At 40.6% G+C, this 26,654-nt stretch overlaps 1 protein-coding gene across 10 annotated transcripts in view; it reads right to left on the bottom strand.

Moving 5' to 3' along the window:
- DENND1A (DENN domain containing 1A) overlaps positions 1–26,654 on the bottom strand; it is a 497,276-nt gene that overhangs the window by 233,555 nt on the left and 237,067 nt on the right. For all 10 annotated transcript variants that reach the window (XM_025888027.2, XM_025888028.2, XM_073905764.1 and 7 more), the window contains 3 exons: positions 22,550–22,630; positions 17,952–18,005; positions 2,528–2,638 (listed from right to left, as the gene is read on the bottom strand). In XM_025888027.2, coding sequence (XP_025743812.1) covers positions 2,528–2,638; positions 17,952–18,005; positions 22,550–22,630 — 246 coding nt within the window. The remainder of the gene's footprint in view (positions 1–2,527; positions 2,639–17,951; positions 18,006–22,549; positions 22,631–26,654) is intronic.

Below are 26,654 nucleotides of genomic sequence, written 5' to 3'. Positions count from 1 at the left end.
TGCTTGTCGATTTATTCTTTAGTTCATTTTAGTTTTGAAAGAGAGCAGAAATAAATTTGTGTGTTTAATCCACTATATCTAAACAAAAAATTACACAGAAGGTACATTCTTCCTTATCTATAAGGAGGTGATAATAACAGAACTTACTACACACTGATATAGTGAAGATTAAATGAGTTAATAGATGCAAAGTGCTTAGCACAGTGCCTGGCACATATTAAGAGCCCAAAAATGTCACGATCGGGGTGCCTGGGTGGCTCAGTCGTTAAGCGGCTGCCTTTGGTTCAGGTCATGATCCCATGGTTCTGTGATCGAGCCCCGCACTGGGCTCCCTGCTCAGTGGGAAGCCTACTTCTCCCTCTCCCACTCCCCCTGCTTGTGTTCCCTCTCTCACTGTGTCTCTCTCTGTCAAATAAATAAATAAGATCTTTAAAAAAAAAAGTCACAATCATATTATAGGGAATTTAAATTACACTAATATGATGTCTTTTTTTTTTTGTTCTACTGAAGTTTAATACTCCAATGCAATAGTAACTGGTTGCAGACTAGACTCTTTCAACTGTACTTTTATTCTTTTTTTTTTTAAGTTTTATTTAAGTAATCTCTACACCGAATGTGGGGCTCGAACTCATAATCCTGAGAGTAAGAGTCACAGGCTCCTCCGACTGAGCCAGCCAGGCTCCTCAACTGTACTTTTATTCTAACTGGCTTCATAAAGATGTAGCAATAAATCTGGATGGCAATCTTCTCATTCCCAAACCGTCTGGGCATTCAAGACCTGAGATTATGAACTGCACTTCTAGTTTAAAATAAAATGCCAAAAAAAAAGCTACCTGGGATGTTTTTTTTTTCTTTTTAAAGATTTTTATTTATTTATTCATGAGAGACAGAGAACGAGAGAGAGAGGCAGAGGGAGAAGCAGGCTCCCAAGGAGCAGGGAGCCCGATGCGGGACTCGATCCCAGGACCTCGGGATCACGACCTGAGCCGAAGGCAGATGCTTAACCATCTGAGCCACCCAGGCGCCCGCTACCTGGGATGTTTTTCCCTCAAGGGCAAAGGCCATGCTTTTATCACCTACTACGTGCTATGAGCCTGGCACAATCAAAAAACTGTGAGTTCCTGACAAGCAAACAATACCAAAGAAATAATAAAATAATGAAGTTATAATAAAAACCATAAAGAAAACTAACAGCCTCACAAAATTTTCATTATTAGACACCTTGTATTCGTGGGTAAATACACAACTGACTTTATCCATAGACCCTTCATTAGGGAAATTCTCACTATAAGAAGGTCCTTCTATCCTCTCTAACAGAGAAGTACCTGTTAGGCATTCCACTCCCAGTTAATTTCTGTATGCAAGCTTAACCTCAAAAGAAAAATAATACTATAAACAGATATTGAACTTCAGTTAATAATATACATACACAATTATTTAGTGGGATATATACTGATGTCTGTGATTTACTTTAAAATGCATCAGAAAATACAATGGACTGATGGATAGCACATGGGATGGGCAGATGAATAAATATGTGCCAAAGAAAGCATAGTCAAATGTTCGTGGCAGAATCTAGATCGGGTTATATGGGTGTTTACTGTAAAATGATTTCAACTTTCTATGTTTGAGAACTTTCATTAATAGAATATAGGGAAAGATATAAACTCTATACCTGTCAAGTTAAAAAAAAACCTAAAATAAAAAGAATATGAAAAATATTTGTATTATCCATATAGCAATAGTTATTACAATATAAAAAACCTCATTCCAATTTATTAAAAAACAAGAGTCCTATAAGATAAATGGGAAAAGACATTAACAAAATATAAATGGGAAATAAACCCATGGAAAATATTCAGTAACCTCTAACCAAAGAAAAATAAAGCAAACCTGCCATACCACTTTATGCCTATTTTATTAGCAAAATTTAAACAAATATGCATGAATACACACACAATTCTGGCAAGGCTGCAGTAAAAATGGGAACTCATATATGGCTGGCAGCATTCACTATAAACAAGCACAGTGTGTTTGGGAAGCAGTCTGGCAGTCCTAAGTCACAGTGCTCAGCAAGTCCTTTGACCTGATGGTCCTACTCATTAGACTATGAACCACATCCATCAAAAGCAGCCAAAAGATGTTCACTGCAGTATTATCTACTAAAGGATGAAACTATGAAGAAGCTAAATGGCCATCAAGAGAAGAAAGGTTTAGTAAATGATGACATATCAGTACAATGGAATATGATACAGACATGTAAAAAAATGACAATGATGGAAGCGTATGTGAAAACATGCAAAGTGTTCATACCCAGACCAAATGGAAAACTATAATTGATTGTGAAGCTATAAGAGTCAATGAAAACATGCACTGGCACTGTACAGAAACATGAATAATTAATGAAAATGACATGTTGAGGGGATTGTGGCTGATTTCTTTTCCTAAAATTGTCTTTCATCTTCCCGATACCTCTTTCCATTGAAATAAAATAATTAAAAAGCCCATCTCAAGACTGTCTACTCACAGTGCTAAGCTTGCTGCAGACGATGAGAATCCGGCGTTCGTACAGCATACTGGCATACAGATGTAACATGTTGTTTACATCCACGGCCACAAAATATTCTGTCAGATTTCTCTAGGAGAAACAAGAAGGGGAGATTTGTGGCTTATTTCGTTTGTTCTTATTACAAGCGGGATCTTAAAAAAAGTATGAGAAACAGAAGATTATCAGAAAGCATACTCTCCTCTGCCCCTGTCGTATTCTTTCCACCTGGGAGACCGAATCCCGTGCGTGTGTAAAATCATGAAATGCCAAGTTGGAAGAGACCTGAGAGATGAAGCACTTCTGTGTGCTGATTACAGTTTACACGAGGTCACGGGCAGCACCACACAGCTGGGCCTATCGGTTCCGAAAGGTGAGCAGGACAGGAAGTCTACAATCTTACAAATGAGGAAAGCAAGCCTCAGAGAGGGATGCCAAGACCAAAAAGTCTCATAAGTGATAAAGACAGGACTGCAGCTCAGATCTGCTGACTCCAGATCCTAGAACTTTCCCAATGTGCCGTACCATACATCTAGGCAAGAGAAAGGGCCCGGGGACCAAAATGCTTTTTGGCACAGAGCCCATTTCTGTCTGCCAGATCCCACCCGCAAAGGCTAGGCATGCATGCTCCTCTCTTGTCATCACTGCGGCATCCCCCTCCTCCATCGTTGACATTGTCTAAAAGGGCTCAGCTGGAATCAGAGCAATTTTGAAGATTTACAATTTCCAGGTATTTCACTCAAAAGGGGGAAAAAAACTGCAGACAAGCAGCAGGAAATGGTGACAAAGCAGTATTTTAACTAGCTTTTGTCTGTACCCGGGGCTTCTTTAATTAGTACTATAGATTGGTACTCTTCAGATTTCAGAAAAAATATAATGTGTTTCATTTCTGCAACCCTTTCTATACGCACCTGACTTTAATAATACACATGAATATGTTAATTTCTTCAATGTTACAGGTTTTCAATGCCACACAATATAATCCTCTGAAAATGAAGGGGGTCAGGGAGGGAAGGAACACTACTTGCCAGGGGTTTGCCATTTATAATGATGAAAGAGCTCTAAACCCATAAATTCAAGTAAACCAGGTGGATTTTTACATGCAAAATAGCATAAAGTGCTTTTCAACATATTATGGGTTGGGAATAAGAATGGGCACTTATCTTATGATTTATTGTTCTTTGATTGGAATACCAGGTTAACCATCGACCTTTATAAATAATGAGTGAATTAATAGCTCCATATACTGACTACCTACCAAGTACCAGGTACCATATCAGGTACTTCGTATGTGTAATCTTACGCAGTTCTCACAAAACTCAAGGAGGCATTTCCCCCCAGTATCGAGATAAAGTAAGTCTGGGAGAGATTCAGTAACTGGTGGAGTCAGAATTTGGACTCAGTTCCAACTCCAGAGCCCATACACTTTCCCTTACATTGTCCCACTTAAGTATTTTTAAACATCTACAATATACAAAGCTTTACATACATTTCACTTAATCTTGAAACCACTCCTTGAACAGGCAATATCATCTCTACAGATAGGAAAACAGACAACAGAGAAAATGAAGTAATAGGACCAAGGTTATACACTATGTGGATCATCAATCTTGGGTGAATTTGTCTCTAAACCTATGCTCTTTGTTTATATCGGTACAAATAGTAGGTAAAACTTGTATTCAGGAAAGGAAGCATAGCATTGGAACAAAGCAGGATTGAAATACACCTACTGAAAGAGAAAAAGTGTTGCTGTTAAGAACTGTTATCCCATTGAGTAATCCTTCTGTGTTAGACAATAGGTACTTTACCTGTGTTCTCTCTAATCTTCTCAACAACCCTGAAAAAAGGCATCATCATCTCCATTTCTATAGATGAAGAAACTGAGGCCCAGGAAGGGTAAGTAGGCTCCAAAGGTCACCCAGCTAGAAAGGGCAGAGCCCAGTTTCAAAACCAGGTCTCCTGAATCTGAAGCCCTTGCTCTAACCAACACACCACTTGCCTCCTAACAAACTTGAAAAACAAAAAACAAACAAGCAAGGCAGTCTGAATTAGTCAACAAGTGGGTCTCTTGCCCAGTGGACTGAGGAGTGCTGAGCTAATGATGTCAGGGTGGGGTTCGCTCTGAAGACCGTGACATGGCAGAACTATTCTCGCAAACAAAAATACAAGGCCCTCAGCTGAGCATTTCAGTAAAATGCTTAACTGCTGATGAATTACATCAATTTTTCTTTTAGGAGAGGATGCAAGTAAAAAGAAAATAGAAATGAGGAGCTTAAAGAAGGCCAGAAAGCCCATTAGCACTTTTGACAGATCCAAAGATAACTCTGAAGCCACCAAAACGTGGCCTCAAGAGTCTGCCAAGAAGCTTCACGCTGGGTAGAAATATGTTACACAGCTTGCCGTCCAAATAAGGAGACACGGCGTCAGAGACAAATCCTGCACCTTATTTTGGTGGGAGAAAAAAAAATCATAAGGATACTTTTGTGGATGGGGAAGGAAACATTTCTGAAATCAAAACACCACTTGGTTGAGGCATAACCCCCAGGCCCAATCAGGTTCTGAGAGATTCAGGTGCTTGTTCCAAAAACTCTATACAGGTATGTTAAAAATATGTAACATTTAGCCAAATTCTCTCTAAACTGTCATGTACTTTTTTTGGTATTTCTCATCCCATCTGTGCTGATTACCAAGATATTTGTGTCTAAACAGAAGCTGTCTTTCTTATCTGCTTCCTCCCCTGCCTCTTTCCTTCTGGGATGCCACCCGCCTAGGCGGGTGGGAGTGGGTGGGAGTGGCGACAGCCCTGGGAACTTCGTTCAGCCGTGGGAGCACCTGCGGGGCAGAGCAGGCCTTGGGAGCAGCTGTAGGGAGCATTTACAGTTTCCACCAAACTTCATCTCTGAAGAAAACCCCTTGGCGAGAAGGGTCTCCTCCCCTGTGCCTTAAAGCATCCAGTGGCTTAAGCTACACCAACCCTCAATTTCTCAAACCTGTCATACCTTTTCATACCCTCAGGCCTTTACTTCTGTTGTTTCCTCCTCCTAGAATGCTCTTCTCTTCCTTGAGGAAACTCACTCACTTTTCAAGACCCAGGTGAAATGTTACCTCCTCCTAAAAAGCTTCCTCGATTCCACATTTGTCAAGCTCCTACACTTTGTGCTGGCATGGTTATTTGTCTCTATCTTATAACCACTTGGTTACAAGTATGTTTTTGTTCCTAGACTGAGGTCCCTCTGGGCAGTGACATCCCATCATCTAGCAGTTTGATAAAAGAATGAATCAATAAGTAAAGAAAGCAAGACTGAAGACCTCAGCTCCTTAGCTGGAGTTTGAGCAGTGTAGCCTAAGAAAAATACACCAGCCTGAAAGACAATGTGGTATATTAGGAAGAACACAGCATTTGATATCAGAAAACTTGGGCCTAGGTTGGATGAAGTGATCAAATGCTTAGTAATGGTGAAGGGCTCATGGTAAAAGAATGGACACTGGCAACTCACAAAGTCATGTAAAATAGCTGGGGGTTGGGGGAGGCTGTTAAAGGTATTTGTGGCTACATTTATTAAAAGTAAAGAAGGGGCACCTTGGTGGCTCAGTCGGTTGGGCATCCAACTCTTGATTCTGGCTCAGGTCATGGATCTCAGGAGCGTGGGATCAAGCCCCGTGTCTGGCTCCATGCTGGGCACAGAGCCTGCTTGGGATTTTCCCTCCCCCTCCCTGCCTCACCCTCTGCCTCTGCTCCTCCCCTCCCCACCCCATGCACACCCTCTCTCTAAAAAAATAAAAGTGTAAAGAAATAGGTGGTTTGTTCATCAGGTAATGGGGAGGGGGCTGCATACAGAAGCAGGTATTCATTTCACAGCCAGGTCAGTCATGGGTTTTATGGGTAAGACAAGAGTGTAGGGAATGGGGAATAAGGAGCAGAGGGAGCTCCATGGCACACTGTCCTAGGTCAAGATTGCAGCCAGAACATACTATGAGCTTATATTTCTAAGGAACACAAGGTATACCACTCTCCTAGCACTTTGCTTCAGTGGGACCAAGTCTTCAACCTCCCATTTCTGTCTCCTGTAATCAGCCAATCAACAAACACTTATTTAACTCCTACTAGGTATTTAGTACCATCCTGGGAGCTGGACCTGCAGAGATTAATTAAAGATGATCCCCATTTTCCAGGAGTGTAGCCTGGGAATGGGAATGGCATTAGTATGGTGTGCCAAGTACCATGGTCCAGGCTACACACACTGCAGGGCTGCCTGAGAAGGGCAGATTCAACTTTGCTGGATGGATATGGGGGCAAGGCTAGGGAAGGCTTGACAGAGGAGAAGACAGCTGGTCTGGGTCTCCCAAGAGGACTTCACTCAATGGACAGGGGGAGAAGTGTATTCCATGCAGGACAGAAGCAGGGACGAGAGAGGAGCTCCAGCAGGTCAGTAGAGTGAAGAGTAGGCTACACGGCAGGGGACGTGCTAGGGCAGGGGAGCTGGGTTCAGATTCCATGGGAGTTAGACTTTCCCCACGGGTAAAAGGGAGCTGCTGCTGAAGGAGCATGATACAGTTACATATGTGTTTCAGAAGGATCTTCCTAGAGCTCCTATGGAGGATGCCCAGGAGAGGGCAAGTGGGAGGCAGGACAATCAATTAATAGGCTACTGCCACATTCCAGGAAAGAATGATTACAACAAATAAACTACGGAGATGAAAGCTTTGAATATGGATGTGACAGATCTCTGTAAAGTGAAATCACAGGACCTGATAATGAATCAGACCTGAGAAGTGGGGCGGGGGGGAGAGGGGGGGAAGAATTGCAGACAACACCCAGGCTTCCAAGTTACTGAGCACCACACTTGTCCACATGCCCAGTTTTCTTAAATGGAGTCTACTCATTTAATGAGGGAATCAGTTCTCCTTTTAAAGAACCATCAGTCCTGTCAAGCATGGTGTTGCTGCTCACCTAGTCTTGGGCCCAGTGTTCTAGACTGTAATGCCACCACGGCTAAGTCTAAATCATCACCCCCTTCATTCCCTGAAAATTACCTCTCTGTGTGACTCACCTACTGGGAAGGAAAATCTTGCTTCGAGGGACTATTTCTAGTGTCCATGCTCAGAAGGGTTCAGTTTTCTCGGTGCCAGGACGTTTTTAGGCTTAAGGACATTCCATTTCTATTCATAGAACTCAAGCATTCTTTCAGTTACATATCAATTATGTGCCCGTGAGCATTCTCCTATCCGCCTAGCATTCATTATGGGCTCACTCTGTAGGGCTGGGGAGCAGGGATATGAAGCTGACCACTACCCAGGGCTGGAAAGGGCTCAGGTCCAAGGAAGTTCTCTAGTTAACTGGGTCAGAACAGCCTGGAAGTTGAGTTTTGGAAGAGGTGTGTGCTACACAAGCTCCTTAGCTTCTCCAGGTTCCTGTTTCTCATCTCTGCAGAGAGATGACGGTGAAGGTCCCGTCCAGCTCTAACCCTCTATGGCTCTAAATCCAGACAAAGAGGAAGGGAAGGCACCTGGCAAGCCTCATTTCCCCCAGGAGAAGCCCCATAATGGCTGCTCGATTCTAGCTGTCCCTGCTGGCTCCTGTGCCGATCCAGGTGGCTGGGGACTTCGGGCTCACTGTGATCCACGCCCGGGGTGAGGAAGCAGGTGGGGGGTGGGGGGGATGGGCCAAGGATGGGAGGGGTTATAGTGGGGCTTAGAGAAAAAGCGTCTTAGGTTCAATACCTTAGGGAAATGAGATAATCCCCAAACCAAAGAACCGACTCTAAGCTGGGTACTCCTTGGAGCCTTCGAAACAGATGCTAGTCCGCCCCACGGTCTGTCATTTTATTAGTCTTTGTGACTTTCAGCTTCATACACAGTACAGATGATAAAGACTTACTGTACTGTGTCTGGAGGAGGCTTCTAGGCAAGAGGCTTGCTTTTGCCAATGGGTCTTATTTCCTGAAATAACTCCTGCTTAGATTATTTTACCATAATGTAAACCTTTAAAATCCTCAATTGATTTTTTTTTTAAAGAATTTAGGTTACTTTAGTTGTGTGGGGTTCTTAAAAGGGAATTATAAATTTGCATTCTAAAATAATCTGTCTGAGAAAGAATTCCACAAACTCACTTAAGCTATCACATCAGAGAAGTATATTATAGGAAAGAAGGCAGGGTTTACCCGGAGGTCAAATTTTATCCCTCCGTGTGAATGGAAAAACCATTAGAATAAACAATTACCTGACAACTCTTAAGAGCAACAATGGAATTCTCTACAATCTCAGTACTTGATAATAGGTCTTCCACTACCACCTCAACTTTGTTTATTTTTGAAAGTCACGATGAGTTCATAAATCTTTTCTATATCATGGTACATCTTTTGACAAAGTGGAAGTCTGGGCAATGTTATATGTAACTGTCCATTCTAAATGCTTTCCGCGCATCATTAACCACTTGGTATGACACCGACCAGATAATTAAGACAGGTTTGTTTAATATTCCAAATGAAGGTCTATATGATTATCCATTAATCAAAAGTAAACTTCAAAACCTAGCTGCTAAAAAAAGAATCCCTTCTACAACCGGTTTACAATGTAATTATTACTACATATCTGTTCCTGATCTGTGACTTCTTTTTAATGCAGGTCAACTCTTTAAGATTTATAAAGATTTATGCTCATTTAACTATTGCCTGTATAAAATTCACTCCTACATGTGTTATCTTGAGATAACTCTGATGAAAATTACACAGTGATAGTTTTTCAATGAAAAGGAAGAAAATATTTCTACACAAAAATTGTAAAAAATAATGAGAATTAACTTCAACAGCCATCTGAAAGTGGAAAGAATTTTCTACATTTGCTTTTTATTAACGTCTTGCAGACATACTGGCTTAAAAGCCAACTGAGAAGAATTGTTATTTTCCCTTTTCTTGGGGATGGCTGCATTGCTCATTCATTCATTCATTCAGCCAATCATTCAGTCATTCCATAAATATATATTGACAATCTACTATGTTCTGGGTATTTACAGAGTGCTAATTACAGAGATGCAGTGATGAAAAAATACTGATCCCTCTCATTATGGAAGGAGAAATGACATTAAACAAGTTCACAAAATTAATTACAGAACTGAAACTGACAACGAGCAATTTCTTAGAAGGGTGTGGGGAAGCCATAGAGCCTGAGGCCCAGGACCCAGCAGCTTCTCAGTGCTGGGATCAGACTGACCTGAGTGTGACTCCAGGTTTTCGCATTTACTGGCTACATGACTAGGGGCAAGTTACTTCAGGTCTCTGGGCTTCATTTCCTCTTCAGGGCAGGGATAACAACGACTTCATAAGCCTGCTGTGAAGATTCCGTAATAAATAGTGCCTGATCTGATCCACGGTAGGTGCTGAATCTATACTAGCTCCTTTCTCTCTTTCTTACATTAACTATTCTCCGAAGCTGTCCAGAACAACCTGATTCTCTGGTGACAGAATGAAGTTCCACGTGCCAAAGTCCTTTTACCCTTCTCTTTGCTTATTCTTTTAAGTTTAACATGTCTCTTAAGAGGAGATAATCAATAAATGTTTACAGAACCTCCCATATGACAGGTACCGGAGTCCTGGACTCCATTCTCTCTACCATTTCTAAGCTTCAGAAATTCTGGTGTCATCGGCACCTCGAAGAGACTTGTGCGGTCAAACATACACTCCATGAAAGGACAAATACTGATCTTCACAACCAAGAATGTTAGCAAAAACCCAGAAAAGACAAGCTCCAAGAAGTAATGTGCCCTAGCCCTGAGCCACAACTTGGACCTCAGAAGAGGTTGAGACTAGAATTGTAGGAAAGCCCAGAGAAAAAGGGAAAGAAAGAACCATCAAAAGCAGCATCTTTCTTGCACCAAGCACAGAACTTGGAACTTTGCATTTAATTCTTCATTTGTTCCTCCCGTTTTTCTTTATTACACAAGGACACTGAGGCTCAGAGAATATAAGTAAGTAGTCCAAGGTCCCCAAGTGGTAGAGTCCGGTGTCTGCCTGTCTCCAAAACTCATGTTCTTTCCACTACAGCAGACTCTATCATATTAACAACCCCATGGTTATTGCTTGTTTCAATTTGCAATGCAGCAATTTAGTCATTTTAAATTAATCCTTTGAAAATCACCGAGAGATTAAAATGCAAATTTCAACATGGCTAGAGCTCTATACTGATACTGTGTCAAAAATCACACAAATTGGTCCTACAAAAGTTGATTCTCCTTGGAGGAAAAGCTTTCCTGCTTCACTTCATATTTGAGATGTGAAAACTAATTTTTTCCTCTTTCCTCATGAATATCAAAAGTCAACTGCAGGGAGGCAGGCAGGTATAATGAAAACAAAATGCTTTGGTTCCTTACCAACCTGAGTCACCACACCCCACTTAGGTGCAGACCTTGGGCTGGTAACCTCAGGTCTGTGAGCCCTGGGTCCCTATATATAAAATGGGGCTCATGTCTATCTCTCACAGAGGAGCTGTAAGGATTTAAATGGAACCATGTATGTTAGGAGTCTGGCAGATTGTTTTTATTATTCCCGCTTAGAAACAAACAAGGCCAGCCTTTTACTGATTTGCAAAGGAGGATTTAGGGGACAATGGGTCATACACAGGGAATTGGTTCATTAGTGGCAAAACTAGCAGAGGGAATGCAAAATTTTTTTTGCAAAAATGGTGGGGGCAGTGCAGACAGGAATTGGAGCTGGGGCTATGAAGAAGACAGTCTCCCCCCCCCCCCACCAAACTATTTCTAACCTCTGTTATGGCAGTTTTGAAAATTAGGAAATTATCAGAACTTTCAGGTACCTCATTTTAAGTTCTTAGGGAATTCTCGGTCCTTCAAGTTAAAAAAAAATTAAAATGATGAACCTAACCTCGGCAATAATTGTTATAACATTATTTATAACAGCAAAACATTAGAAACAATCTAAATGTCTATTAGCAGGAGAGGCATAGTTAAAACACTGTAGGGATTTCCAGTAAAATATGGTAGATTAAACACAAATGTTTTGTCTTTTCTCTCTGATACCATCCCTCCCCAACAACCCCCCAGGGAAAGTCACAGTGAAAGAATTTTAAAAGACATAACCCCAAAGAACAGGAGAAAAGACATTACTGGAAGAGAGATGTCAAGTTTTTAGGAGCCAGAAAGCGGAAGTTACTAAAGAAATGGTTCTCAACCTGGGTCATGCACCCCTAGGGGACATGTGGCAATGTCTGGAGACATTTTGGGTGGTCACAGCTGGAAGTGGGTGTGCTACCACCATATAGTGAGTAGATCCCAGGAGTGTTGCTAGCATCCCACGACGTACCAGACAGTCCCACATGACAAAGAATGATCTGGCCCAACATGTCAACGGTGCCAACTGAGGGTGAAAAACTAAAGGGAGATAACTTGGCAGCCCACAAAGGGCAGAACATGAGAGCTGAGACAGAGGGTTAGGACACACGCTTGAGCCCAACTCCTACCACACAACTCCAAAAAGGTTCAGGAAGTGGAGATACCCAGAAGCTTTGAAGGCTGGAGGAAAGGTGCCAATCAAAATAAGATTCTTCTCTCCTAGCTCACTCTGCTAGTCAACCAGCCTTCCGAAACTCCTCCAGCAAAAGGAGTGTTTACTTTCTAGAGGAACTGAACCGGAAAGGCATGGGGGGACACCAGGTGTAGCTAAGGACAGGGGATAAAGCATTAAGTTAAAAAAAATGGCGGGGGGAGGCTTAAAGAATACAGGCTAAATGTTGATATCCTGTAACTCACCACCCTCATTCAGCTTCCAGAATGATAGTAAATGAAGCTTACGCTCACTGGCAAAAACAAAACAAACAAAACAAGACCAAAAAAAAAAAAAAATAACTCACTAGTTCCAGAGACAAGATTCTGATACTGACATTTGAAAGCTCCCCACATACAGCCCCTAAGTAACCAGGCCTTTCTGATCCATCAACTCCAATAAAGGCCACCAGGTAACAAGCCCCATTCATGAACACAGAGCTTCCACTTAGCTTTTTAGTGCCTCCATCTTAAATAGGGCCGGACAGGCACTTGAGGAAAGCCTCTACTATCAAAGATACAGAATGAAACAAACAGGAGAGAGAAAACATGGAGGAAGAAAATAGACAGAAAGAACAAATTTTTAGACCTATGAACGAGTCTCAAAGGGATGAGAAAACATACTGCACTCATGAAACAAGATGCCATTAAACAATGAATAATTTATTGAACAACACCAAAAAGCTCTTAGATATATAATGATAACAATGATATCCTAAGAAATTCAAAAGGGTGAAATGATTTGTTGAAGAAAGTAGAAAGAAGACTGAAAGAGAGAGATGGAAAATAGAAAAGGAAATTACTGGATCAACACAGGATCCTACCACCGAGGCCCCAGAGAAAGGAGAATAATAAAGGAGCATCTTTTCAAAGAAATAATGTGACACCATTTCCTGGGTGTAAAGGACATGAGTTTCTAGATTGAATGAGCACCAGGTGCCCAGCACAGCAGATGAAAAGGACAATTTCAGAACACCAAAGACAAATAAAGGATCCTAAAAAATAAATCAAGAATCAGGATGGCTTACAACTTCCAAGTTTCAACAGGAAAACTAGAAGTCAACAGAGCTATGTCTTCAAAATTCTGAAGGCAATTTCCAATCATATCCGGAGCAGAACAGTCATTTTCAGTGATGCAAGGTCTGACCATGGTGCCTCCAACACAGTTTTTTTTTTTAAAGATTTATTTATTTATTTATTTGACAGAGACAGACACAGCGAGAGAGGGAACACAAGCAAGGGTAGTGGGAGAGGGAGAAACAGGCCTCCCGCAGAGCAGGGAGCCCAATGCAGGGCTCGATCCCAGGACCCTGGGATCATGACCCGAGCCAAAGGCAGACGCTTAACGATTCAGCCACCCAGGCGCCCCACAACACAGTACTTTCTTAGGAAACTACTGGAGAATGTTTCACCAGAATAAGGGAATAAACAAGAAGATGTGAAATCCAGGAACTCCTATTTGACAAAAAGTTGTATACAAGAAAGAAAATGCCATCATAATTGATCGTCTCATTCGCATGCTCACTGAATTGTAAACAATTTAAAAATTCAAAATATTTTCTGAAGATAGAGGAAAAATGGGGGAGGACAAACATGAGTGAGAAGAAGTTATCTCCTACAGGGAGAGAGGCTCAGAGGTGGTAAAAGATCTAAACTCTCAACTTCCACAGGAAAATCAATAGGTGATATCTGAAAAAAAAATTAAGATATAGCAATATGTGCATATTAGTTTAAAACATGGAGAGAAATACTGCAACTGCTAAAATCTTGAAAGTAGCTGCCTCTGGGAAGTGGAAAGGAGACTCTGAAATTTCCATCAACAATTATGTGGTACTATATGATTTTTTAAGCCATTAATATGTATTACTTTCATAAGAATAGTAATACCATTAAATTAAAAAAATCATTTAAAAAGGATGAAATAAATCAATATGAACAGGTTTGAGAATACATGTTAAAAAGTGAGTTGCAAAACAATACGAATAGTATCATATTTATGTCTCAAGAAATGTCGACAACATACACAGGTACTCACACATACGATACAGTAAATACATAGAGAAAGGTCTGAAAGGTCTGGAAGGACATGCAAACTGGAGGGAGAATGGGACTGGGGTGGGGGAGGGACAACGGTAATTCACTTTTTTCTATATGTACTTCTTATTTAATGTTTTGTACAACAAAGATATTTTGAAACATTCATAATACATTGTCATAAAAAAAGCGCTGATAGAAAGGTATGTATTTGGTATCATCTCCATTGTGTTTTTTAAAATGTAGCTTCTAAATTTTTTTTTTTCATCAAAAGGACTCCTTTATCTCAAACAAAATATTACCTAATTCCCAATTTAAGCAGACAGGAATGAACCTGCAATGAATAAAGCAAACAAACAAACAAAAAAATGAATAAAGCAGGAGCAGGGACCCCGTGCTCTGGTCAGCCAGTCATCCACCTGCCCCAGGCTGTCCAGGGGCCCTAAAGCAACCTCAGGGCTCCAGGCAGCATAGTGTAGAAACTGCTACTATCATAAAGGGGAAAGAAAAACTTGGAATGTGACTTTCTCTGAGATATGGGATTACAAGCAATTTTTCTTTTTCTTTTGTTTAATACATATACCTACATACCTTTCCTATAATTTGGAACAGTTTACATAATAATCTGTTCCTTAACATGCCTATATAACCACCTAAAACCTCACATACTTGTAGCAGCAAGGTGTAGAGATGGCCAAAAAAGCTTCATTAATCTTTTCAAGTTATCGTTCTATATTTACATTTCCTATTTCTTACATTGACTTCAATCATTTATATTTTTCTGGAAAATTTTATCTTATCTCTATCAAATTTATTGCATAATTTTACGGTCATCTTTCTTTTCAAAAATTCAGTTTTAAGGGGCGCCTAGGTGGCTCAGTTATTAAGCGTCTGCCTTCGGCTCAGGTCATGATCCCAGGGTCCTGGGATCAAGCCCTACATCGGGCTCCCTGCTCAGGAGGAAGCCTGCTTCTCCCTCTGCCACTCCACCTACTTGTGTTCATTCTCTCGCTGTCTCTGTCCAATAAACAAATAAAATCTTTAAAAAAAAAATTCAGTTTTAAAAAGGTCTTAGTTTTCAATTCTACTTTAACACTATTTTCTAACTAAAACTGTAATTAAATGCTTCTAGTTTTGACTTTTTGATTGCCATTAATTTCCCATTTTTTTCTAAAGATTTTATTTATTTATTTAGAGAGAGAGCACACACAAGTGGGGGAAGGGGCAGAAGGAGAGGGAGAGGGAGAATCCCAAGCAGACTCCGCACTGAGCTTGAAGCCTGACACGGGGCTCAATCCCATGACCCTGAGATCACGACCTGAGCTGAAATCAAGAGTCAGATGCTTAACTGAATTAGCCACCCAGGCACCCCTCATTTCCAGCTTCTTGAACTGAAAGTCAAGTTCATTATTTTCTCAGTTTCTTATTTATAATAAAAGCATTAGAAGTTATCAGTTTCCCCCTGAGTGTAGTTTTGGCTGAATCCCTTAGGTTTTTGTTGTTTAGTGTTCTTGTTGTCATTAGTATCTAAACAGTATACTATTTCAATGTTTTATCCCCTTTGACCCAACCACTATTTCAAGTAGACAAATATTTTTAAAACTTTTATCATTAATTTCTAGTCTTATTTCATTGCCATGAAGAGACTGGCCTGTAAGACTTTTTTTTTTTCTATTTTAAAATTTTCAGAGTGATCTGGTACATAGCCAATTTTTATAATTGTTCCAGCGCATTTGCAAATAATCCTTCAACAAACAGCCTTTTGCTATTTGTCCGTGGTATGCCCCTACTTCTGCTCTCCCACTGGATCTGGGTCCCTCCATTATCTACTCCTTATTGACTGCTAAGTATCGGTAATCATCTCCTTTATGTTGTGGAAATTCCTCAAATTTTCTGGTTCATGGCAGCTGCTTCTGGAATTACAAGAACATTCTTCTCCTTAATTTTATTGTTCTTTTGTCATTTCCATGGAATTTTTTTGGAAATGAAGGGCAAAATAATGGGCTCAAAATATAGCATAGTACGTGAGACCTCAGTCTCTAAAACCAGAAAGACCAACGTCTGAATTCTAATTCTACCACTTCTTTGCTGCAGGACCTTGAATATGTTACTTAAATTCTCAGAGCCTGTTTCTAGATATAAAATAGTAATTATAATAGTTGCACCTAAGTTTGTCAAAAGAGGTCAATGAGAAAATGCAGGTACCTACTGAATCCATCATCTGACAAGCAGTAGTACACAGTAACATTAGCTCTTGTTGCTGAAATGGGGTCTATGCTCCAAAGTTTTTATTACTTAATGTAAACAAAAAGGGAGCAGTATTTTCCACCAGAGCCTCATCATAAACATTATGGATATATTTGACAATCCCAACTAAGACAGTTATCTAAGAACTTATAGTCTAACTTCATTAATAACACATGATTACTAGACATTTATAATTTGTGTGCTCTATAGACAACATGTAAAAGAATTTCCTTTCTGTGAGTCTGTAATGATTACAAAGAAATATACCACTTCCTCCAGTACTTTAAAAAAAAAACCAGGTATATACCCAAAATAATTAAAAGCAGGGACCTGCACAGATGTTTGTACAACAATGTGCATAGCAGCATTATTCACAATAGCCAAAATGTAGAAAACTCACATGTCCATCAGTGAGGAGCAAAATGGAGTATGTATATACATACAATGGAATATTATTCTGTCTTAAAAAGGAAGGAAATGCTGACACATGTTATAACATGGATAAACCACAAAGGCATGATGCTAAATTAAATGAGCAAGACACAAAAGGACAAATATTGTATGGTTCTACTTATATTAGGTAACTAATCAAATTCATAAAGAAAGACTCTGAAAGAATAGTGGTTGCCAGGGGATGGGAGGAGGGGGTAAATGGGGAGTTGTTTTTTAATGGGTACAGAGTTTCAGTTGGGAAAGATGAAAAAGTCCTGCTGATGATGACTGCATAACAATGTGAATATATTTCACCAATGAAATGTACATTTAAAGATAGTTAAAATGGTAAGTTTGATGTTATATATATATTTTGCCACAATTTTTAAAAAGTAATCAAGTGCCTACACAGTGGTGAATCTCTATTTAATTCTACATACTACTACTTAAAATCTGAGTAAAACATTTTGAAAATATGTCTTAAGGCTAGATAACACAATTCAGCTGGTTCAGAGGGCAAACATTAACCTCTGCTCCCTCAGACTCATGTTCACTACTCTTAAATCTTTAAGAGGTGTGGGGGGGCAGTCTTCACACTTATACCCACAAATACTTTCTTTTACACTCTTAAAAGTGGACATAGAAATGTAGTATAATTCTACTTAAGTAAATCTATCCTAATAAAGAAATCTTTATAGAAAAGTTTTTTCTATAGAAACATTTTCTTTACAACAGCAAAAACTAAAAACCACCTAAATGCACAACAATGAAGGAAGAGCTAAGTAAATTACAAAGCAAATGGAATGTTACACAGCTAACAAACAGGATTCTATGAATGAGATGGAAAAATGCATATGTGATCAGTGATTTTAACTATGTAAAAAAAATACATTCTAAAAAGACTAAATGAGACATCAACATGTTAATAGGTGATTACCTTTGAGAAGTATGAGTAATGATCCCTCTTTATACTTTTTCTGCTTTTCCAAATATTCTCTATTTCTTTTTGCTTTTGTAATGCATTATTTTTATAATGGGAAAATATATCCTTTTATTTCTTTTAAATGTAAATAAAAGACAAAGAAGAATAAAAATTTAATTCCCGTCCCACCCCCCGCCCCCCGCCCAGCAAGTACTCACATTCTCGGGTATGCTGGGAAGTTCTCTAGTATCAGGCACAGTAAAATAAGAATGCTGGAAAAGAAAAGCATATGCTATTTACTTCCGCAAAAATATGCAACAAGCACATTATTCAGAAATCAGATAAATGATCTGAAGGTAGTTCCTCACTCAGATGAGGAAACAGAGTTTCACTCACAGGAAATGACTACAGAACATTTTCTTTGGATAATGCTGGGTTACAGCCAGACACCCTAAGTCACCAGTTTGGTAGATGGAATTCTTTTCTATGAGAGATGAACTTCTTTCGTAGATATAAATGAACAGCTCAAAGAGGTTAAAGGCTAAATTCCCCTACAATGTTTGCACATTTCTGAACACATGAAAGCTGCAGGCTTCATAATTTATTGTTCAATGAGGCAAGTGGACTTGAGGGACCAAGTATCACTAGGTTCACTCGGCAATGGCCTTACCAACCAAACCTGCCATTTCATTTTAGCATCTGAGATTATATCCATATACAAGCTGCGGGCAAAATCTGCCCCAAAGGCCCAAGTGATGTTAAGGACAGCTCCAACTGAAGGACTGCTGCACTGAGACCATTACAGTTGCCTAAGAGTGAGAATTCTGTCCCCTAAGCATGCTCTGCAAAGAAGCCTCCTGACTTCTAGTGTAATCTCCAGTGAAGGGAGTGGGAGACTCAATGGAGCTGAAAACCTGATCTGTTCAAAGAACTTTCAAGGAGGCATCCCAATGTATGTAACGGGCATATGTCCCTGAGTTAAATGACAACAGGCTGGACTGATGACACCTCCTCTGAACTACTAAAGACTCAGAGGACAATGGCAAGCAGGAATGGAGAGTCTGGTGCTGGCCAATTAAAGATGGGATTGTGCAAAGGGCAGGAAAGGTCGCAGCAGAGAAGGTCAGCTTAGCCATGGCCTAAGTTCAAACCTGGACCCCCAAGTGACATTTCAGGAAGTCCCTCCCCTCCATTCTTAGATAATTGCAAAATAAGTAGGTCTCAAGAAGAATGAGTTGTACAGACTTCTTGAAATGAAAAGCTGGGGGACAACTGCAGTAATGACAATAACAACAGTAATAGTATGAGCTACTTGCCTAATATTCAACAGATATCGACCTGCTACATGGAAGGCTTTATGCCAGGTATTTGTATCAGTATTATCTTTAATTTCCCTAATTTTAAGATACATATTATCTCCATATCACAAATGGGTAAACTGAGGCTTAGGGCTCTAAGGTCACCCAGCTAGCAGATGATAGGAACTGAAACCATGCCTGCAAGAACCCTATGCTCTTCCCACTAAAACAGCTTGCGATACCTACACTTCTTATGAACAAATTATAGCTAAAGCCACTTGAACTGAAATAAACTAAAAAGTAAAAACAAAAAACATTATGAAAAGACCACTTAAAAAAAAAAAAAGAAACCCTCCACAAAGCATCATTCCAAAAACTGCGTGTCTGTGCCAAAATATTACCCATGAAGTATTAACAGTAGAAATTCTGCAGCATGAAAACTAGTTAACAATTGATTCAATTTAACAATGATTAAAATAGCAAAAGTAAAATACAAAGTTAAACGTGATGCCATGAGATACCAACTTCTTTATGAAACGGCTATAGAAGCGGGTCCCAGGAAATGTTTGGTAACGGACATCCATGGGTGATGGAGTGACAACGTAACTGCCTGCACAGTGAGGAAGAAAACTCAAGGGCCACAGAGTCACCACTTCCTAGCTATGTGATCTCAGGCAACCTCACTTAACAGCTCAGAACCTCAGTTTTGAACCTGTATATGGGAATTGTAAACATCTACTTCAAAACTGTTACGAAGAATAAATGTCACAGATGTGAAGTGCCTAGCATTCCATGAACGATATTTTAATAGAAAATTATTATTATTGCTAGTTTACATTTCTATTTTTCTCAATCACCTATATTAGACACACAGAAGTATTCTGTTCTGAAGACACAAAGTCAAGGACTGTCATTTTTCCACATTTCAGGCTTTATAAACTAGATGAGATTCACCCTTCAAAATCTGAAATGCAACATGGCGAGAATCCCTCATGAACAGGAAAGAAACATATATCTGCCTTTACAGATGCAGTGGGTTGTGAATAGTGAGGCATCACAATTCCAAAACCAAGTCATCCCCAGGCTGTCCTTTGAGATTCTGTCTTGCTCCATCACCCATGAAATGCTGGGACCAGAGGAGGTCAGAAACATTCCTAGGAACCACTGGCACGAAACAGCTGCACCTCCTCCCCCCAACAGTTTCTCCTCCTGCCCTTGGGATGGCTTGTCCTTGAGGCCTGGCAGCCACTCAGGGGAAGGAGTGGCCCTGCCTCCCCAGCAGCTGGTGACCCAGCCAGGCTACTCCACAGCTACCTGTCGGATGTCATTACAGACTGAAGCAGAGAGATCAAGCTGATTTAGGAAAAGGGACAGAGACAAAGGCAAGGTTGTTTAGCTATCTGGCAATGACCTGGGCAGGTTTAAAGCTCGTTTCTTCATCTTTTCCAGGCAGTCTTCCCTACGAGAATTTCTCTTAAGATTCTTTTCCTTCCTATGCTCTATTAAAATGAGCAAAAACCTCTACAAGTTCCTTCTTTGCTCCCTTTCTTTCAACACCCATGGCCTAGTAGAAGGAACATAGGCTTGGAAGTTAGCCCTGGGTTTGAAAAACCCAAACTTCTCACTTACTAACCACATAGCCTTGAGTGAGCAAGTACTTTTCCTCTCTAAGCCTCATTTATAGGATGACAACACTACTATCTGTTTTGCAGAGTTGTTTTGAGCACAAGGGATGCACACTTGGCAGAAATTAAGAACTTAATGAATAGAAGATCTATTATTAGTTACTGGTAGTAATATTGCTTTCAATTTGCTCATCATAAAAAAAAAACCTGTAAGATATGTTCTTTCTTTATGAGAGCAAATACCAAGATCCTAACCACTAAATATCAACACTGTACCTAGTTCTAGAGAAGAAGAAGATAAAACTTCCCATTATTTTAAAAATCTATCTATCCATCTATCTAACTATCCATCTATCTATCAAAAGGCAGACTGCCGGATGCAACACCTCATTTGCATGTGTCTAGAGTCTTGGAAGCCTGACTACCCTACATTCTCCTACAGCTAGACCCTGAGAGCTTGTCTGGAGGTTCTAATGGGGGAGCACAGCTACTCATGTACCCTTGACTGAAGAACGGTCCTCCTCTATCAGAGAAGGTTGTCCTCTTTGACTGAGCACACAGCTTCAGGAGGGATGCACATGATGGTGAGGGAGGAAGGGGACATCTGTCTAGGCAGCCAGATCAGCCAGATCAATGGGGTGACAGATGTCACAACCAGATCACCCTCACATCCAATAAAACTGTTTAAACATTCAGGGGAGCCTCGGTGCCTCAGTCAGTTACGTGTCTGACTCTTGATCTCAGGGTCTTGAGATCAAGCCCTGCACTAAGGTCCATGCTCAGCATGGAGTCTGCTTGAGATTCTCTCTCTCTCCCCCTCTGCCCCTCCCCCACACCCTGTGCTCACACACTCTCTCTCAAAAGAAATAAAATCTTAAAAAAAAAAAATAAAACTTTTTAAACATTCAGATCTCACAACATAGGGAAAACAGCCCCTGGGTAATCAAGAGCTGGCCTAAGGGTGTCCATCTGAGAATTCTGATGAAGGTGGTGACAAGGGCTTGACCTAGAGAATTAGAGAATTCCAATAACTGAAATATGAAAAAGATCACCTACGCCTCTTTTGATGCCTTATCCGATCAATGAAGAACTCAAGGTCCACAAGGTCAAAGGTTTTAATTAAGATCACTCAGGTCACTGGCGAAACTACAGCTAGGACTGAAACTTCCCAGTTCAGAGGGTTTTCCACCCAGCATACTATATATCACGTAGCAGGTATTTAAAAGAGTTTAAAGAAACAATTATTACTGTAGGTTAGGAACTATGCTAGGCTCTCTCCATCCCTGTCCTTGAGGGATTTACAGCCCAGTGGCCAAGATAGGAAAACAGATGTGGTATGAATAAGCACTGCAAAGTGTACAAGATGCTTGGGGCAAAGAAGAAAACCTTGACTAAGTCTTGGGGAAGGGGGCCAAGGGGAGGATTTCTCTGGAAGTAAAATCCAAGGTGAGTTCTGAAGGATGAATGTAAGCCAGCTTGGTAAAGAGGAGAGAGGCAGTGTTGAAGGTTCAGGGGCAACACGATGGGCAAAGAGGCATGCACAGCAGTGCTGGGAGGCAAAGCATGAGGCAGGGAGCCCCAGGATGGGGGCTGAGGAGGCAGGTAGGGGCCATTTCAAGCCCAGTACCTGCCACCTAGGATATGCTAGTGATGGGATGACAACCAGGAAGAGAGGAGCCTGGAGACATTTGGGACCTATTCCTTGTTGGAATCCCAGAGAAAGGAAGAAATTGAACTCCCTGGCCTATCTTGAGTCCAGAGGTTTCAGAGTATTCGGAGGTAGCACTGGGGAAGGTGCAGAGGACAAAAGACGATCTGGTTCGGCTAACTCCGCCTCACTGTTAATAATGAAATGGTTTCTCGGTGATCCGCTAATTTTCTGCCCCCACTTACCACGCTGAGATGAACAGACACTCCTGGGTCAGGAATGGGAAGTTTGTGCAGAGTTTCAAGAAGCTCATTCCACTGATTCTCCTGAAAGAAATAAAAGGCCTAAGTAACAAAAGCAAGGCTGAGCCCTTAGTCAGAGGCCTGCAGGGAGGTCTGGGCACACAGTGAGCCGGAGGCCCTCTTGATGAAGGGGGCTGGGGAGGGGCTGGCCCCAGTACAGAAATAGGCTTGATATTCAAGTAGGGTTGGACAAAAGACACTGCTTATGGCTCAATATAAGAGCCAAAGAGATCCTCCCACACCAAGTTTGACATTTTCTACTGAGTGAGACACCTACCATGACCGCCTTTTATGGATCATATACCATAAGCTCGCAGCAAACCTATCCTCTCAACTCCATAGCAACAACTTTTAAATGCAAACAATCCTAGCTTACAGGGCGGGGGTGGTTGGGAGGAATAACGATGACACTACGGATCTTGTCTTCATCATCATTACCCTCAATTAATTTTATTGAGTGTTCACTGGATACACACAGCAGCATCCAATTATGGAAAGTTAAAATGAACTACATACAGCAGCATGCAATATAGTATGGTGGCTGTGCATTTTAATTAGTGAAATTGAGCCACAGAATGAAATACAAAGCAGTACAAATTATTCGACTGAAAACAGATTCACTTTTAAAATGCTCAAAAGAACGCTGCTTACAGAATTATGCAAAAGCCATTTCTCCCACCCTGTGGAATTGTCTGTGCTAATAGAATAGTATTACGCTTACATATGTTTCCATTTGTTGTCTGTTTGATGCTCATGACTATCCCACTTCACAGACTGAAAACTGAGGCTCTGAAGGCTGAAACAACTGGGCTCAGATCAGCCAGTTCGTAAGTTGCACAGCCAGGAGCTACATGCAGGTTTTCTGTGTTTGAGCCCAGAGACCTCTCCACTGCTTCACAGCAGTCTTGGGTTGTGAATTTAAAGGAGAGGCAAAAAGAGGATGAGTGCAGATTAAAAACCTGCTTCAATCTGAACTCTGATCATTCAAGTTTCTCACGGAGGAATGAACATGTGTGCACGTGCACACGTTTAATTTTGCTCTGAAACTATCTCAAATTTACATAATTATAGGACAGCAATTTTGTATTTCCCGAACTACTCAACAGTGAGTTATGGACATTATGTTCCATCATCCATAAATACAAAGGACATTCTCCGGTACAACCACAACTAATCATCAAAATCAGGAAATTAACACTGATAGAACATTATCATCAAATCCTCAGATCCCTTCAAGTTTTATCAATTGTGCCCATAATGTCCTTGGATAGCAAAATAATCCAGCTCAGAATCACATGTTGCCTTTAGTTATAAAACTCTGGTCTTCATCAGTCTGGAACAGGTCCCGAGTCTTTCCCAGATTTGTAGGCACTTGACAGTGAGACCAGCCATTTTGTGGAATAGTTCTCCATTGTCTGATGTTTTCTATTGATTCAGACTTCAATTCATTCCATTACTCATGATGTTCACTTTGATCATTTGATTAATTCATCTGACATCTCTACTGTGAAGGTACTCATTCTCCCTTTGTCTTTAGCAAGCATTTTGTGGAGTGATACTTTATGTAAACATCCCCTTCCTCAAACTTTTAACTTATCTATTTACTTATTTATATCGGTAAGCACACATGGTTCCTGTTTTATTCAATGGCTATAAGACTTTGCTATCGTTATTTGTTTTAATGCTCAAATTGTCCCAGATTGGACCAGTGGGAAGCCCTCAACCACTTCAAGCTCACTTCTGTGTCTTTCTGACATGTCCCCATCATGTTTTGAGCACTTCCTTTGAACACTTTTTGGCACAAAAAGATATTCCAGGCTCATTTTATACTTTCCCTGCCCTGGCCCTAGAATTAGACATTTCTTCAGAGAGCCCTGGCTCCTTTTAGTGGAAAATGTTATTTAGAAACCAAGATTTGCATACTAGCTGTGCTCATTGCTACCTAGGTATTGCTAACCCCAGACTCTTTTAGTGGTTAGAGCCAGAAAATACAGTACGCACACAGACACCCACAATAGACGCACCTTTACTGATTCCTATTATCACATGTTTTGTTCATACTAATAGCTCTAATTCCAATCCAACATAGGAATCCTTCTAGTTTCCTTCCTTTTCATATTTGTAACTAAATTCTATAGAAATGAAGAATCAATCCTATTTTCTTAATATATTTACTTATTTGTATGTAACCAATCTTTTATGACTGACCCTATCCACCCAGAAGCCCCCCTTGCTCTGCTTGAATAGGGATATCCAATGCTAGGCTGCTACTGTCTACTCCTCCCCAACAAGAATGCCTTCCCCACCCTAGGCTCCAATACTCCAGTGCTGAACCACGGCGGCCCCCTTTCCCTTGTGGATCCTTCTAGATCCTCCTAGAGTTCTGATATTTGGTGCCAAGCCATTGCCACTATTACTGCATGCACATAAACAACCGCTTTGTCCCTCAGGCTCCAACACCCTCGGCCAGGCTGTTCTCCAGCTCAGATGCCCTCTTCAACCCCTGCCAATTCTTCCACAGGGATGTCCTCAATGCCCCATCCATGGTCTGATAACCATGGTGGATCAATGACCCAGACAGACACCCCCATCATGTATCTTAGGCTCCAACACTCCACTCTGAGCCGTCATGGTCACTACCAACCCCCACACCCTCCAATTGAAACCTACCATGCCCAAAGACTTTTGGACTTGGGGAGGGGATTCTGTTTTTTTAATAAAAGCTCTTTCCTCCTGTTCTATCTGATGACCCACACCCTGCCAACAAGTAAGGCAGTTGTAGACAGATTTCCTATCATTTGTGTCATAATTCCTTTAACCAGAAAAAAAATTAATAGAAAGAGTACTGGATACAGGGGAAACAGACTCCACTAAAACACATCACTGATCACAACTCTTCAACACTCCAAGAGGCAGGGTCCTTCCTGGGGCAATGGCCCAGAGGACTCGTGCACCAATTTTACAGGGTAATAATCCTATCTCCCCTATGCATAGGCTGTACAAACCTAACCTTTTCTGTACCACAAGACATGTTTTTAAATGTCTACTATGTTTTGACTGGAACATTAATATGGAAGAAAAAAATATGTGAGCCAATCTCCAATTCTAAGACTGTTAAGAGCCTACGTGTGATGCAATTCTATTTACTAAAGATATCCTTCAAATTTGAGTGAAAACCTGAATGTTTGACTAAAGTGAATTGTCAACATAAATTGATGAACAGACCCAAGGTGGCCTCTGAATTCATTCATCAAAGAATAAATCACTTCCTTCATGACAAAATTCCCGGATACCTAAGCATCCTCTGAGAGTGAGTGTAGTGACCTAGGGAGCCATTTCTATTAGCTATTCCTTCCGATTACTGTGGCCTCTGGAATACATTGCTGGTGAGTAAATCTTACTTGAAGGAAAGATTTCTCCATTATACACGTTTTCCACTTTTTCTCCAAAGCAGGATTTCCTCAAGTATATTCTAGGAAACACTGGTATCTCAGAATATTAATATTTGTCATGGAATAAAAAGGGTTTAGGGCCAAACAAGATGGGAAGCATGGAATAACACGTTTCTCCACGGCAGGACCTTCTCAGAGCCACCAGGACATGAATCTTAAGGAGACAAAAATGAAACACAGACTTCCTTCTCCCCAACCCCAATATTACTGAACTATGGCACCCCTTTTTTTAATGGATCGAATGTGCTGTAGAAAGTATGAGGAGAAAAAAATTTCTATAACATTTAATAATAAAGTATCATCAATTAAAAACATTAGACCATTTACAAAAAGGAAAATTTAAGGAATTACATATATGGACAAATATTCAACTACTCATAAAGAAATGCAGTTAAAACAATGAGTCTGTTCACTTGGCAAATAAACAACAAATTCAACAAATGGTACTGGCGAGAGTATGGTGAGCCAGGCACTCCTGTACATTCCTAGTAAAGGACATCTTTTAAGAAAACAGTACAAATTCTTCTGGAAAACAGCTTGGCAAATTTTTTAAATGTTTATGTCCACTGCCCTAAAAAATGGCCCCTCTGAGATTC

This window comes from Callorhinus ursinus, unplaced genomic scaffold (assembly GCF_003265705.2).
Source record: "Callorhinus ursinus isolate GAN/ISIS: 27379988/994484 unplaced genomic scaffold, GSC_fseal_2.0 scaffold24, whole genome shotgun sequence".
Classification (NCBI taxonomy): domain Eukaryota; kingdom Metazoa; phylum Chordata; class Mammalia; order Carnivora; family Otariidae; genus Callorhinus; species Callorhinus ursinus.
Note: the sequence above shows the minus strand (reverse complement) of the source record. Positions and strands in the feature narration are given on the sequence as shown.